The 17,172-nt window shown below is 39.8% G+C and overlaps 1 protein-coding gene across 5 annotated transcripts in view; it reads right to left on the bottom strand.

The window, feature by feature from the left end:
- The window catches only part of CREB5 (cAMP responsive element binding protein 5), a 348,228-nt gene that overhangs the window by 73,533 nt on the left and 257,523 nt on the right, over positions 1-17,172 (bottom strand). For all 5 annotated transcript variants that reach the window (XM_074945730.1, XM_074945732.1, XM_074945729.1 and 2 more), the window contains 2 exons: positions 12,090-12,216; positions 10,290-10,400 (listed from right to left, as the gene is read on the bottom strand). In XM_074945730.1, coding sequence (XP_074801831.1) covers positions 10,290-10,400; positions 12,090-12,216 — 238 coding nt within the window. The remainder of the gene's footprint in view (positions 1-10,289; positions 10,401-12,089; positions 12,217-17,172) is intronic.

A 17,172-nucleotide genomic window follows, 5' to 3' on the forward strand; every position in this document is an offset into this window, starting at 1 on the left:
TATTTATATAATTTAAAATAATTTGTACAGGTCTAGTAAAGACTATTTTAGGCTTTAGTACATATTTAAACATTTGTTTGATCCCACCAGGCTTCATGTGCAACCTTGGCACTTGAGGGCAGTACTGAGGATATGCCATTACTAAACTTTTCATATTTGTGTGAGTGTGAACCATAATAAAAATATCACAATATTTCTTGCAAACTTGAAAAGCAGCACTAGATTACATATGTATTTCCAGATGCAGAATGAAGAATGAACTTTGTTTGTGTATATATTGAGAGGTGGCTTTTAGGTTAATTTAAACATTCCAGAATAATATAGCTTAGATGTAACAGTTTGAATTATCCAAACTTTTCAGAGAAAGAGCTGGCAACTCTTGGCTCAGAATCATTATTCACCAGTACAAATACCAGACACAAAAGAGACAAATCTTTTCTGAAACTGTCCAAAGTTACATATTAATTTTTAAATCTTTTGATTGTCTATTTGGAATTGCACAAATGCATTTATTTTGAAAGATCACATAATAAAATATATGAAATAATGCTGAAAATTGTGCAGTCAAATAATATTCATAGAAGATGATGGTAAAATATCAATGCATGAAAAGAAAAGACATCTAAGCAAAGTGATGCCTCCAAAAATAGAGCAAAACGTTAAACTGCATCCTCCTAAAGTTTGTTACAGCCAGTTAGAACGGAGTCAAAGATGTCTTCACTGCACAGTTAACCCAGGTGTTTGGTGCTGGGGCTGAGCACCCAGGTTAGCCTAGCCCATGTATGTGGGTCTCCATAGTAAAGACATACCCAGGTTACTGTGTACTCATTGTTTCTGTACTTCTGTGTGTGTGTGTCTGGGGGCGAATCCTATCTTTCTTTGCGCTGAGAGGCTCCAGGATTCTTTCCCAGTCAATTGTGTCAATTGCAGGAACCTTGGGAGGTTAAAAACATGAGCCAGTCCTCAGCTGATGTAAATCAGCATAACTCCATTGAAGTCAATGAAGCTAAACCACTTTCCAGCAGCTGAGGAGCTGGACCATATATTTTTTAAAAATATTCCTACCCTATGTCACCAACATCACCTCAGATTCTCAAAATCAGAGGAGTCAAAAGACTCTATTTTAAAACTGTTTATGCTGCTTGTTTCCTTTTTTCACTCTGTTTGGAAAATGAAAACAAACTAGTCCCTTTCACTTTTGTATCTAGTCAGTTTCAAGGTAAGCTCTGAAGTGAAAGCACAATGTTGCAAAGTTTGGGTTGCAATGTTACCAGGAAATGGTGGTCATTTTTGTTTTTTGTTTCCAAACTGTTTCCCTCTATTGAAAAATAAAACTCATGCAAACATTTCTATTTGTCTCCGTTTGTGACATCTCATTTTTAACACAACTTAAATATGGGGCCAAAGTATACCTGACAGTATCCCTTAACTTGGATGCATGAAGATCTAAGAAGTGGAACTTAATTATCAACAAAAGTATATCCCCACTGATAGTATCTAACTAATCATCTAGTAAAGCTATCTTAAAAGAACAGCTTTATTTTCTAACATTTTCCAGTGTTAGAATTGGTTTCAATAGTGTGCATAAAACTATATATACAAAGAAATTATACACATATTGGAAAAAAGGAGACTGACTTAATCAACTGTTATTCTTAAAGGACTTAGGGCCATTCAATCAAGCTTCCTAAGTACACCAGACATACCCTTTACCCTTCCCCTACAGCATTAGAGAGGCATGGGGCACCCAGACATTAACGATCTGAGAGACATACTGCCAACTTTCCCGGAGTCCAAGGCACCAGCTAATTATATGAAATGAAGCAAATTGTAGTTGCTTTTACCATAACAGAGGCATGACCTACCAAGGCTACAGTCCCCTGCATGCTAATAAAATGTCCCTAATAAAGATGAGAGTGGTTGTTGGTCACAGTGTCACTAGAATTCTCTAAGCAACGCTTTGACTCCCCCAGAGCTCAGCAATGAAATACATTAAACTACAGGTAGGATACAGAATGTAGAGGATGTAACTATCTACACCATAGTCTGCCTGAAACACACATTTGAAAAATTTATTCATGGCACTTCATATGCTAAAATCTCAGATAAACATTTAATAGGCCAATGTTTTGCTACTAAAAACAGCAAGTGTAGCACAGTAAAGTTTGCTACATAAGTGTTTCCAGGGTGGGGGACCTAGTCTGTCCAAGGCATTTCAAATTACCTCCCTTGATAACTGGCTGAACATAAATGAGAAAAGCTGCCCTACTGAACATCTGGAGGACAGTCTGTAATCCTCTCACTTCTGGAAAGTGTCACTGTCCGTATTTGAAAGAATCAAACTAAAGAGGGGTAGAAATGTATGAATGTCCCTTCAAACTTACCTTAACTTCTAAGCTGTATTTGAACTGTGACCCTTAACTTACAATAAGCCCCACAGGGGTGTCATTCTGAGCCTTGATAGAGTTCATTGTGGGATAGGGGCCGATATTTGCAACTTCTATTATCTAACTAAGTAATCATCCATTTACATTCTCAGTGCCTAAAGAAATGGCCACGGATGGATATGCACACTAAAAACACTTGTTATTTCTAGAGAAACCTCAAATATTAAATACTTTTATAGTGCAGGGGAATGGGTCTGAATCCTTGGATCCTAATACCTCCCTCCTCCGCACCCACCCCCTGCAATTTCAAGTTTGTGTTACGTTCAAAACTGGAAAGAAACTATTTTCCAGGATTTGTTTGGATGTGGCTGAAAATAGGTGCTCTCATAAGATTTCAATCCAAAATAGTGGAATCCGCAGCATCAGGAAATCTGATCTCACAAAACTTTCATCATTGAAGATGATCGAAATCTCACAAGAACTAATCTATAACATTTGTATCTTTGAGCCAAAATCTCATGAAAGCAGTTCAGAAGATTTCAGTGCTATTGAATCCAAAGTGAAGCCCCCACCTCCATTTGGCTTTGACCCCCAGACCTACTCTGGAACTGGATGTGTAAACCGTCTCCTAAGCCCAACTCTGCTGATAAAATACAAGACTTGTGTACATATTAACTGTAAGTAAATTCTATCCAGAGCCAGTCAAATGATCTGATAGACAGAGCTCAGAGTTGGAAGCCAGGAACTCCTTTTTTCCCATCTCATCTCTGCCCCAATAGGTTGTCTGCCCCTAGGCAACTCAATTCACCTCTCTACCTCAGTTCCCAAACTACAACATTGTAACAATATTTAATTACCCCAGATGAAAATTAGTTAATGTTTGTGCAGAGCTTTGAAAATGTAAATGGTACATATAATAATAGAGAGAGAGACGAGAAGGGAAAGCCTAGAACCTGTACATAGTGAAGAAAAGTGTTTTCTAACTTGCTGTTTAACATTAGGATTTGTTTACGGTACAATAAGTTTCCTTAGCTGATAAAATCTGAAGCTGTTCATGTTGTATTAAATATCTTCCCTTGCCTCTGAGAGGATTTATGTTGTGAGGAGACTTACTGTACATCCCAAGTGAATTCCAGACTTCGGCAGATCTGCCCAAAGTGCAAAACAACTTTCATTATTAGTGACTCTTGCAAAAATCTTGGAAAGTGAAAGCTGTACAAATTCCAAGCAAAAGACTGAAGTATATCTCTGTGACGCAGAACTTCCCCATAACACAACAATTTTTTTATAATTTCCTTTTTTCCTGGCTTCACTGACACAAGGATTTGCTTTTATTTGCTCCAGTTCCCACAGACACACAGATAGACACATACATGAGTTTACATGAACAGGACTTTGTCTGAAAGGGACAGCTCTGAATCAGACTACCACAGTCTATACACACACATGTATCTGACATAAGCCTTTAGAATCATACAACAAACACAAAAACAAGATCCAGCAGCTCATGTGTTTGGCTAGATGCTAGATACAGCACGCAAATATTGGGATTGTATTTCATTTATTGCTATGGTTACAAAATCAGGGTGGACACTGAAGGAAGACAGAGAAAGAGACACAAATCTGCAAAGACAGTAAATCCTATGAGAAAACAGATGGGGTGGAGAGAGGGAATAAGAGAGGGGAGGGAGAGTAGTTAGTATGGGGTGGGGGGGAGACAGAGGTCATTTCAACACCCAGCTAAATAAAGACAAACAATATAATAAAAATCCAAGCTCTTCCAGTCAAATAGTCAATAAAATCACTGCAGATAAAGTGACACAAGAAAGAAAAATGCTAAGCATCACTATAACTTGTGGCAACACTTTGTGCACACTTGGTAAAAGCGAGATTAAATATTCAACATGTACTCATAGCCTGTATGACTAAGTAAACTGGCTCTTCCGCAATTTCATTTGTCAAGCTACTGAGGGCTTAAGAAGAATTAGTTTCTACTGACTTTAGTTCAATAATGCAGCATTTAGGCCTGGTAGGCATATGGTCTCATTTCAGTGCACAAAATAAAATATGGCTAACTTTACCCATAGTTTTATATTATGCATGGTGTTAAATATTCCAAGGCAAAGCATACATACCTGCTACAGGAAAAGCTACTGAATTTTGCCTGTAGAACTTTTTAAATGCTAGAGCAATGCCGCATTGAAAAGTTGGCTTTTCATAGTTTAAAATGCAAAGTCATATAAGAAGAGATATATTTTCAGTAAAGTCAGTGGAGAATTAAACGTGCAATTCATGTAAACAACTGCAGAATCGGCACACTTCTTAACCTTTGAACTGCCTTGAAAATGTACCATGTAATAGTTTATGTCAGGATCTTTCTACAAAGGAAGACATCATTTTACACTGCTGTTTTGTCTTGCTTAGATTTCTCTGCTAGATTCTGAGGGGGCATGTGAAAAATTGTTGTTGAAGGCTTGGCAGAGAGAAAACATTTTTCTTTCCAATCACTGATGCTGTGCCAGTGTTTAGAAATGTTTACGTCCATGAAAGAATTTTTATTGGTCCATTAAGGTGATTTTAGTCCTGGTGGGTTCAAACTTAGAAAGCATAGGAATCCACTAATTTATTATTAAACAATTTCCTTCAGTATTTTTGCTGTGCTATGGAATGTTAACAATAAAACTAGAACTTTAATAGATCTGTTCCTGCAGGTACTCCTCATGTCAAACTCCCACCTGAAGTCAACATGGAAAAATTACAGTACTGAGACCAGGATCTGTCCTTTGCTGTGCTTTCCTTTTCAAACAATCTCCAGAGACCAGCCATGTCCCAAGATGTTACTGATATCATACGGAGTTCTTGTTTCCATGTTCAAGAGTAGCTACAATGCCCCAACTGAATTAAGTGCAGAAAACATCAGATGAGAGAAAGAGTGTTAAATTCAACATTTTTTCCACTTCGCTTAATTGGACCATCATAACTCCTTGTGGATGAGGAAACAGGTACTATTTATGACATCTGAAGCAGCACAGAACTTAATAGGTCCCTCAGAAAGCCAATATGTAAGTAAATGGAAGCTACGACTCCTACCTTCTCAGCTGATCTTTCTCAACATATTTGAAACTCTGTAGTTATGGAGAAACTGTACAGATTCAGATCTGATAGCTATCTGGACCCCCACAAGACTGCCGGAAAGGGGGACTTATCTACAACTGGGCTAAGATTTTCAAAGCCACATAGAGGATCTAGACGTTCCAGTTCCAGTTCCATTAATTGCATTGGGAACTGGATATTCAAGCCTTAGGTGGCTTTGAAATCTCAGCTCTAAAATGCAAAAACTTTGTAATATTTTTCATGTCTGAAGAGTGTCACAATTTATGTCCTTCCTCTTCCCCATAAGTTCTCAGAGATTTCTTAGATAAATTATATCAGACCCAGTTAATATGGTTAGTATTGTCATTATAATTAGGAACATGTTCATTATCGGCTTATTGGGTTTTCCTTTTCTAATATATTATGTACGTACTTTTTCATCGGATAAAAAAAATCATGTAACTTTTTAGATCATTACTGTTTGCCCTACTAATGCTTACAGTGCACTAACACTAGTGCTTAACTCCATAAAGATAATAAGAAACTGTTAGGGGAAAAAAGGCCACTGAGGGTATGTCTATACAACCCACGGGAGTGAATCTCCCAGCCTGGGTCAACAGGATAGTGGGACTCAAGCTAGCGCTATAAAAATAGCTTTGAAATTGTGGCTTGGGTGAGAGTTCAGGCTCTCAACCCCTCCCCGCCCCCCCAACCCCAGATTCTGCCAGGAAAGGGAGGCACAAATAGTATATTTTATTTTGGTTTTGTAAAACCATTGAAAAGTTTTACACAATTAACTTTTAATATGAAAAATACTGAAAAAAATCATTTTAAAATCAGGGCATTCTGAGTAGCAACCTGTTCTTCATCCTCTACTCCAATTCTGGCATGCAGCAAATATTCCAGTAAAGTCACTGAGTCAGAGATTATGCTTTGCATCATTTGAAAGTTTGCATTTCAAGTTTTCATATGGTATATATTGTGTTAGTTCCAGCTCAAAGAATTCTTGCGATAGTGTAACTCATGCCCACATGGTGAGGCACTCTGTCCCCCTCTAGTGGCTCCTGGCCCAGCTAGCGATTGATGAGTCTGCTACAGCCTTAGCTAAGAGCCAGAGGCTCCTATACTAAGCTTCAGAGGTCCCAGGTTCAATCCCACCCAGTGACGACCGGGGTCTGTCGGTGTTACAATAGCAGCTACCTAAATCAAGTTGGAGTTGTAAACTTTTAGAAATCTGATTTTCAGACTTCCAATGGGACAATGCGTACTACTCATTTCTGAGCTTTGTGGTTCACAAGATATCAGAACTGGGGCTAAGCAAAGGTTTGAATACGACTGTTTCTAAAATTGCAAACTCAACTAGCTGCAGGTATGGTACGTGAGCAGCGAATGTGATAGTAAAGACAGGGCAGGCAATTCAAGGTTCATAATACCTTTAGTGTATCTAACCACATGTTCACATGCTAGACATACTCTATTCACTTTTACCTACTAATTTTAAAGATACATATTACTTCATTAGGAGAGGGAAATATATAACATCAGTGCTTGCTGGGGATCACGGGGGTTTTAGCTCTGAATCTGGCAAGAAAGTAATATTGATGTAGAGATTCAATCATTCATTCATTAACTGAGACAGTTATAAAGCACCATGTAATATGCTGAAGGAAAGACATATCATAAAACAAACTGTAAATTTTTGTGATTATAACTTAAATCCATTCTGGTTTATTAGGTACAGCAGATTAATATTTCAAGCAATATCTTTTAATCTAAAGAAAAATTTAAAAAATCTAACATTAGTTCACTGGATTTTGCATCCTTTAAATGGCAGGAAGAAAAAGCTGATTTAAAAATTATACCCTCGTTCCCATTTCTCACAACAAACTGACTCTGGAGAAGTTATCATGGTGAAGTTCTTTAGATTTTGCCATCTATACTGAAAAGTCTCCATATATGCTATTTGTTTATGAACATTTATTCTACAGGAACAAGGTAATCACTTACAGACCTAAACACCGTTATGCCTAGTCTATGGGTCACATCCTGCTAGTCCCATGTAAGGCAAGAGGGATTTGGATTACATCTATGTCTCATATCTGAAGAGGAGTCTACCGTGGAATCTATTCTGCACCACTTTGTGTTGGGGAGTAAACAGTCAACTACATAGATGAGTGCTGATCCAACTGCCATTGACTTCAGTAGCTGTTGGCTCAGACCCAGTCACTAGCACTTCTCCAGTTACTATGGGCTGCTTCAGTGACTTTTGTATAGTAAATGCTATGTATATAAGTCACAGAGTGCAACCAGCAAAATGGCACATATGTGGAGTTGGATGCATCATTGATAACAGCATTAACTGTGAAGAAATCTGAAGTTCATTCTTAACGTAGGGCTCGATCCTTGGGGATGCTAAGTGCTCTCACCTTCCACTGACTTCAACTTGCAGGAGGTACTCAATACCTCACATCTGCAGGTCTTTGAATAGGAAGAAGATTGCAGTGTTTATTTATAAGAACAGGACAGTGAAGAATGAAGTTAAAATGCAAATTGTCAATTCATTAACTAAGTCATAATGAATGTTTCTCTCTAAATATTTCCTATGTTTTCTTCCTTTATTCTATTTTTTCATGTAGATTTATATTCATAATGGGTGAATGAAAAGGGATGTTATGTTATATGTGTATTTTCTCATGCATTCATTTTATTTATGTTAACTGCAACATATAATATAAATACACAATGTGAAATATTTACAGGAGTAAATTTTCAAAAAGGGAAGCTTAGGGTCTGTAATTGGTGCCTCTGTTCTATTGGTTCATACCTGTGCTGCTGCTTTTCTAAGAAAGGGGGCAGAAAACCCCATAGAAGCAAGGGGAAGAGGCATCAAGAGTTCTTTGGGCAGTATTTTGTTTTGCAATGTCTTGGACCCGTTATCAACTCAGATTGGGGAAGATTTCACAAAGCAATACCTTTATATATCAGAGTTCGGGACAAAACAAGTTGCTTCAGATTAAAGAGTGATCTGCTTTAAAGTGTAATTTCAGATATTACAGCACAGAGTTCTCATCATATGTACCAATAATTTAATTTTGTTTTAAGTAGCCTCACAATTTCAGTAAAAAAAAAAAAAAAAAAAAAAAAGCGGGGGTGGAGAGGAAAGGGGGTGGGCAGAAACTTTAGTCTCCAAAACAGATGCCAGTTTTGGATTTATTCAACCAAGGAGTATTTGGTTTGGCTTAACATTGCTTGGGTTGAAAAAACACATGCCTATTCCAAAGAGATTTAACAAGGTCTGCTGCAGATGCTGTTGCCATTTGGCATGTCACTGTTACTGTGTGGCACAGAAAGAACTCTAGACCACAGATTTTGCTTGGCTGAAGTAGCTAGCATTTTTGGCTACATCTGTTCTTCTGGCCAACTGGCTGCATGTTTACAGAGTGTGGTTGTAGATGGGTGTTAACAAAGCTTGGGTTAACAGTCTAACCCAAACTAATAGTGAGGTGAATGTGTGATCTATCATGACTAAGAAAATAGAGACAGGAAAACCTTGTATGTTTTCTGGTCCTAAACGGTATACACAGAGGGTTTCTTGCATATACTGTACCAACTGACAGGTACACCTTTTCCTTTGCCTTGGGATGAATGACAATTGTTTTACAAACAGACACTATATCTACTAATCAAACTAGGAAATATAAACATGTGGTGGTTTAAGGCTATATGAGACATTCAACTTTGGGGGCCTGAGTCTCCTTGCTCATGTGTTACACTTTTCTACTGGTGTAACTCCAATGAGCTCATTCCTGGTTTATATGGGGATGAAAGGACAACCAGGCACAAAGTATCTTGAAATGGATCCACATATTTAATGTGTCAACCTGTGACTTTACACTTACAGCTGCCGTCAAACAATTATTACAAGACTGAAACAAAATGTTAATATTTCAATTATAATGTAAGCATATGTTGATGGGTACAGCTATGGGGTATTATTACTGTATGCTCCGCTGGAAGTGGATGTATGGGGCCCAGGGACTTACAAACTCAATGCTAATGGCATTCACACAAATAAATCCTCTGCACACTACAGGGGAGATTTAAGCGCACAATACACACATCACAGTAACTTCAGGAAACATTAGAAGCAGTGCTTAATTTGTAATGAAAGAGGTGCCAGGGCTCAAGCAATTTTTTTTCACTTTCATATCTGATGCAGCAAGCCTAGATTAAGCACTAATTAGAAGTAACTATTCATTTAAAATACTAAATCATTTTTGTCCAAATTATCACTTTATCAGTTGCTCTAACCTCATCAGCTGCACTCAAGAAAAAAAAATATAATCCTGATTTTCCAAGCATTGTTCAGTTTGTGCCTCTAACACTGTTCTCTGACATCACCCCTGTATGCCACATGCCTACGCAGAAAAATCAGGCAGTATGCCCGTGCCCACCACACCAGATCCCTTTACTCTAGTGTTTGTTTACTTACAATTTTTTAACTCAAGCTGCAGACACCATCACAGAACCAGCTAGTCTATTTGCTGATTTTCCACACATCTGCACCAACATTCCTATTAAACATGGTAAGGATCAGATGGTCCACTCCCTTTAAATTAATCTCGCCCAGAGTCAGTGGAGACTGGTAACATCTGAAAGTGCATGTATGGATAAAGGCATGGATTACAGGCATGGATAAAGATCACATGATCCATGACTAAGAATGAGGTAAGCTATGCCTGCCTACTGCTCCAGATAACTGCTGTGTAAAAACAATATAAAAAAGGATTTGTAATTGTTTCTTTTTACCATTTTGGCTTCTGAATGCATTGGAGGGACTTGGGGTGATGCACACGGGTTATTGAGATTTGGGCCTTGCATCCCCATGATACTGGAGTTCATTGACATTTGTCTCTCCATCTTTAAAAGGAAGAAAAAAAGAAAAACAAATTAGACAACAAAATAAAGTCTAAAAACATTTTCAAGGGCATATGTTCAGTTTCTTTTCAAAGGAACCCAGCTTTATTTCTTTGAGTCATCCCTCAAAAAACTGTTTTGTGAACTGCTTATATTTGCTTATTCTCCAAATTTGTCCTACGAACGCTGCTTTTCTCAAAAGCCATTCAAAAAAAGAGTTTCTTTTCAAAACAAACATATCAGCCACCCAGGTTTGAACTTTTTTTGTAATGATTTCCCCCCTTTTAGTATAACAACACTCTGAGTTAAGTGGTTTTAAAAGCATCATTGTATAAAGTTGTGGCTTCTGCTGTCACTGCAGCCCAGCTCAGCTTGTTGAAAACGTAAATAAAAATCCATGATCTAGAGTGTATGGAACAGGAATTGGGTTCTTTTTTCTTCTCTGGGACTGCTCAATCAAGGGGAGTTTTTCATATATCCCAGGTCATGTTAGTGTAGCTTTGGAGTCTAAACAAAACAAAACAAAAACACCCTACCAACCCTTTAGAGCTCTTCTTGCAAGCTAAATTCACTACACTATAGTACCCTGACAAATTCAAAAGACAGTTGGAACAAGGAGACTTTACTATTTAAAACTGCTTCTCTCTAATGTTTTCAGTGAAAAGAGATGTGGTAGGATTCAATGTTTTATTCCATTTAACAACAGATGGATGGATTCACTCCTGTGGGTGAAGTAGGAACAAATTGCACCCCCTGAACCTGAAAATAAGCTGTACTTTAAAGGAATATTCACCCGACTGAGGGCTCCTTGGGAGTTCTCCCATGACAAGTACTGCCACACTCTCATTTCTGGAAGACTTAACACAGACAAGAGCCCAAATCTGCCAGGTGAATTGCCCAAAGTCCCATCATTGTTCCACCATGCACAAAACAAATGGCATGTTCTTCCCTTCTCAGCGGTGGAGGAGGATACTTTTATTTTAGGAACAGCACAAACATTAGCTCTCAGACAGCCTTGCAAAATGAACACATTCAGCACAGTGAAGTATGAGTGTTTTATTTCATTATTTCTAACCTTCCTCATTAATTTCTGCCGTTTGTCTCCCAAAACTTTTTATATTAACAGGGCTGCTAAAATACTATGAAAAGTAGGGGCTGCGTCTTGCAAGACAGGTAACTGAAGAATGGGAGCTGAGGGCAAAGGCAACCATTTAGGATTCGGTCCATATCTACAGCAAATGACTGATTACTAGTTCTGAAAAATAAATCACTTTTACTTCTTATTGACTGACCTCCTCACAGTAGGTGAGTAATTATTTTGAGATTAAACTGGCATCGTGCATGTGCTTTGTCCAGTAAGGGCCCAATTCTAATCTCACAATTATGTAACTCCATTGCCTCCAGTGAAGACGCTGTTGATTTACACCAGTAAGTAAGATCAATATCAGGACCCAAAAAACTCTAATAAAGAATAAGAATATGTGATTCTAGAATCACATAAAGTGGTTCAAATCAGGAGACCCTCTACGGGAGTTAATTGAGTTACATCTGTGTAAAACAGGCATAATGGAGTGCAAAATGACACAAAACTCTGTATTCTCTATGTTGGATCACTTCATTTTCACTGTGTGCAGTGAGGTAGATCTTTGCCCCTGATAATGCCTGATACAGTATTAAAATAAAATAACTTACTGGCATTAGTACTGCAGAAGATCCAGGCATGGTAGGATTGGGCAGGGTGCCAGGCATAGAGGCAGGCATGGGCTGTCTTTGTCGGTTGTGTAGGTGTAGTAGTGAAGACAGAGAACCTGGGACAGGCCTAGGAGAAAAGGAGAAAATGTTGTCACTGTCTGTGGAGGCTAAAGCAAGCTCGACAGTCCCAGACATTTCTATCACAAACAGCAGCAGACAACTATATAGAAGTAGAAGATAGAGTATTAGTGCCACTGTCTGTAGATCCATGTAACAGAAAGTATTAAGGAAACGGCAAGTAAAACCCAGGTCTGATTTCCTTTGCTATTTCTTAGTGAATGCCCTAATTTGCTTTATTTCCTGGCAAGTATGATATAGACATTCTATAGTGAATGCATTGTTATAAATTCTGCCCACAGACACCAAACAGTGCATGATAGTCTATTAAACATGCATAAATTAATAGAAATCTTATCACCTATAAATTACTTTAATTTGAACATTTTTCACTACTGTATATACACAGATATATCTTCTGCAATAAACGCCATTTCCTCCTTCCAAAGCAATAGTCCTGATTTTACTGGTCAGCATGTCACTCATGGCACTGGAAATGGAAAAGTGAGAATTACGATTAATTCTCAGAGCCAGATTAAGGGGTTTATAAGGAAAAAAAAGGAGTGAAAAAAAGCAGAATGGGTTAATGTTAGCAAAAGGCATTAAAGAGATTTAGAAGGGTTTTTTACAAATATACCAGGGGAAAATAAATATTAGAGGGAAAGCAGACCTATTAACAAATGAGAAGGATCATTAAGTGAATGGATTCAAAAATAGCTGGGGTACTGAACTGCTTTTTAATAACTGCCTCTAAGAAGAAAAACATTTGGGAAGTAACGACTCCCTTGAAAAGAGAGGGAAAGTGAATGATGTGAAGACAAAATCGGGCAGTCCAGATCATATGGAGCCTTGGGTGTCAGGGGAGTTAGTTAACCAGTTATTCAGCTTTTTTTGAAAAGTCCTAGAGAAGCAATGGAGAAAAGCAAACGTAGTATTAATTTTCCAAAACCAGGATAGAAGACATGCGACATGGCAACAAATAAGGCCAGTTCAATTTTGGGTGTCACGGACAGAGCATCACAGACCAGAATGCACCTGCAGCATCATGTTCAATCCATTAGCAAATAGATACTGATAAAGGCATTGGAAGGCGTTAAGAGGAAATGCAAATAATTAGGAAGCTGGAGGGACTGATTTATGACTTAGGTAAGCAATTTGTATGGGGCAGAGATGAGAAAAGTCTACAAATATTTGAAGCCTCTACACTTCCAGGGTGTTATTCAGCCCTAAAATAAGCACCCCCATTCCACTGAGGGGTCCACCGCCAGCGACTGCAGCCCCCAAGGTGAGCTGCTCTCGTCAGGGATTTGGAGGTCATAACTGCAGTACTTGGGAGCAGCACAAGTCAGCTCACCCCCTAGATATCCACTGTCAGTGGGTCTCCTATGAGAGATCAGGCTGCACTTTAAATCTCCCTATCCCCGTGAGAGGAAATAAATGCAAATGTTGCCTTATCTCCCCAGGGTCTGAATTTCCCCTATTGCCTGGAGTGCAGCTGCTACCAGCGTCTGTGAGCATGAATCAAGCATCAAGGATGGAGAGAAGTTATGTAGGGTGGGACTGTACAGGGAGGTGTAACTAAGAGTAGTGAGATAAATCTAAAAATGAGAAAAATGCAGCTGAATATTGGGAGAAACTTGATCTTTATTTGGGTTTTTTAGGTTGCAGTCATCTCCCAAAGGAAGTGGTGGAAGCCACCCCCATCCCACTGGACAATGGACTGAGTTTATCTGCCTTAGGGTACAATCTTGAAGAAGGATAGACAGACTACCATGACTTAAAGGATTTTTCCCTTTTTTTAACTGCTGTGAGCTCACAGAAGGATCCTATTCAATAAAATATCAGTTGACTCTCAATGAGACTGAAGTGAAACAAGTACCATGACAATAGCTTTTACCTCCCCCCACCACGTATTCACACTGACAATCTCATATACAGGCCCTTTGTACAACTCACCAGCTTCATAATAACCATAGGTGTTAGGCTGTTTGACAGAAACTTATTTTGGCCTGACCTATGCAATTTATGCTAGTGAACCTCCTGGGACGGCACGGTTTGAATTCTGCTTATATGTTCCAGAGCCAAAAAAATTTCTGAAATTGATTTAATGAGCCTGGGAATATGGGATTTAGTCAAAAGGGAATTATTTGTATTTATTGCAATGGCAAATAAGCTACCTCGCTGTATCCAGTCTCACCTTTCATGCTGCTTAGCTTTGTGGGTCTGCATATGCTTTGCACTTGGTGAAAGATTTTTTTTTCAACACCTCACTACTTCTAGGGTTTTTCCCCCTACTAAAGCTCCTGCTTGCCCTTTCCCTGAGAACGATCTTTCCCAGCTCTGCGGTACAATCAGAGATTTTGTGTTTCAAGGCTGACTCTCTTTGTCAAAAAGTCTGCACTCTTGCCACTAATAAAAATGCTACATAACATGCACACCAGACTCATTTCTGTAGTAGGAGAGTTTGACACTAGCCAGTGCTCACAGATATTTCTATTTCTTCCACACTAGAAACAAGCCATTGATTAACACACACACACACACACACACACTTTTCTACAGATTGAAATTGACTGAAATACTAATTTGTCTGGTTCTTACATTCCATCCCATTTATCATTTCTCTTAAGAGGACAAAGTGCTCTTTTTTTGTTGTTGCTTTTTAACCTTCTGTAGCAGCAGATAAATCAAGGAGACAAAAGTGATGCTCTTGTGACAGACAGGTATTATCATTTTTTATGCTGGAAGTGCACATTGTCCTCCATTCACCTCCCATCTTTGTACACTTGATAAAATGCTGAAGACGACGAACAGCCCCCTGACCTGTCAGTCAATGCTGCTGACTCAAAGGTTTTAGGCCCTGAGCATTAGTCGTTTTGTACTCTAGTAAATAGGTTTGTTGGACAAACAACCTGCAGATAGGGAACTGCTCTATAGAGGAAGCAACATACCAGTCTAGACACTAATGAGGCCTAATTTTCAAAGATGTTAAGCACTCACAGCTGTTTGACTTCAGTGGAACTTGTGAGTGCTCAACTGTTCTGGAAACCTAGCCATAAGTGAACCCAGTGGAGACATTTTACAACTTTTAACTTCTCTATGGCTTCAATGGGCTCATGCTCAGGACCTATATGCATAGACTAAAATAAAGATAACTCCAACAGCGTATCAAATGCAACACAAGCACTTCTTCTTGATACCAGGCATGCTGCCAGCTATGCTGAAAATCCCATTTGAACCAGCTCTCTTTATTGTCTGGTTACCACTTGTTTTACTTGTTAAGACCATTTATCTTCACTGTAGTCTCGTGCTTCCTCAGTTCACAGAAATTTCTAGCTGAGGTTCCCTGGGGTTATTTTCAGCCACGTAGGCCTAGACCCTCATGGCTTTAAACGTAGCAGGGCTGAAGCAGTCAGGAGCATGTTTCTAGTTTGCGGAAGAACTCTAGATCAAAGGATCTTAAGCATGATACATTCCATCCTGCTTCTCCTAACAGCCTCAATTCAAATGAGAGCCAATATTCATTATTATTATTATTTGTATTGAACCATGCCCCAGTTAGGGATCAGGGACCCGCTGTGTCAGGTACTGCCCCAAAGGGCTTACAGTCTATGCATATGCATCGGGAGTAAGGGCCCACAGCTAGCCAACTTACCTACTAGCTTAACCCTCAGCAGTCAAATGAGCACAGCCTGGTCCCGACTGAGGCGCCTGATTGGTGAAACTGCCTGATTGGCTGAGGGGATCATCAGGCCTGCCCTTAAGACCAGCAATAGCACCAGGGCTGTGGCTGCTCAAAGCATACGCCCATGGCTGTGTTAGCTTCAGTTCCTGCCTTGTTCCAGCCCTGTCCCAGCCTCACTCCTGCTTTGGACCCAGCCCTGCATCTGCCTTCCTTTACTCCAGATAACCCAGTTCTGACTTTTGGCTTCAGTTCCCTGGCTCGGACTCTGACTTAATCTTTGGTTCTGGTATTCAGGTCCTGATTCCAGTTCTGACTTTTGGCTCTGATTCCTGGCTCAAACCCCTGGTTTCTGACCCTGGGCTCTAGCTCCTGATCCTGGCTCTGACCATTTGGCCTGACCGCCACAGCTCTGACCACTAGGCCTGACCATCCATGTCCAGGTCCCTAGTAGTTTAAGCACTCCCCCAAGTAACCCCCATTGGGGAAAAGGGGCCCGGTTCCCTGCTGGCACTGATCCCACCAAGACAAATATCTCCCTGTTGGAAATGGTGGGTATACATCCTGTAGGCTCAGGTTGCTGCCCTGCAGGCACAGAATATGGCACTGCAGGTGCAAGCCATGCCACCCTGGCACCCTGAGAACCAAAGATTCCATTGCCAGATAACTTTGATGGCAACCGTGGCAAATTCCACAGATTCCTGAATCCGCATCAGCTTCTGTTTCTGTTGCAACTGAGAACATTCCCCACTGACCAAGCCCATCAGCTTTCTAGTCAAGGAGGCCCTGGCCTTGGCTTCCCAGCTCCTGGAGAAATCTGGTCTGCTCCTGGGTCAATCTGAAAACTTTGTGCAAGCCATGACCGTGATCTTTGATGACCCAAATCACATGCGCACAGCAGAGTCTGTACTCCAAGCACTGTGGCAGGGGCACCAATCGGTTGTCAAATTCACTGTGTAATTTCGATGCCTGGTAGCAGACACTAAGTGGAATGAGGTTGCGCAGTGTTACCACTTCTAGCTCAGCCTTAACAAAGAAATCAAAGACAAGCTGGCATGGGTGGATGATCTAATCGAACTGTGCGTGAAGATCGATAACTGTATAAAGGAGCACCTCCAAGAGCAAGGGTCAGTCACCCATGTACCAGCGGTTTCCCTGGCTCCAACTCACCAATCACTGGCTTTGCCCCCACAGACTGAGCTCATCCAAATTGACCAAGCCTGTCACAGCCTCTCCGATGCTGAGAAAAATTGACACTGAATGGCGGGCTTATGCCTGTACAGT

Source organism: Natator depressus, chromosome 2 (assembly GCF_965152275.1).
Source record: "Natator depressus isolate rNatDep1 chromosome 2, rNatDep2.hap1, whole genome shotgun sequence".
NCBI lineage: Eukaryota > Metazoa > Chordata > Testudines > Cheloniidae > Natator > Natator depressus.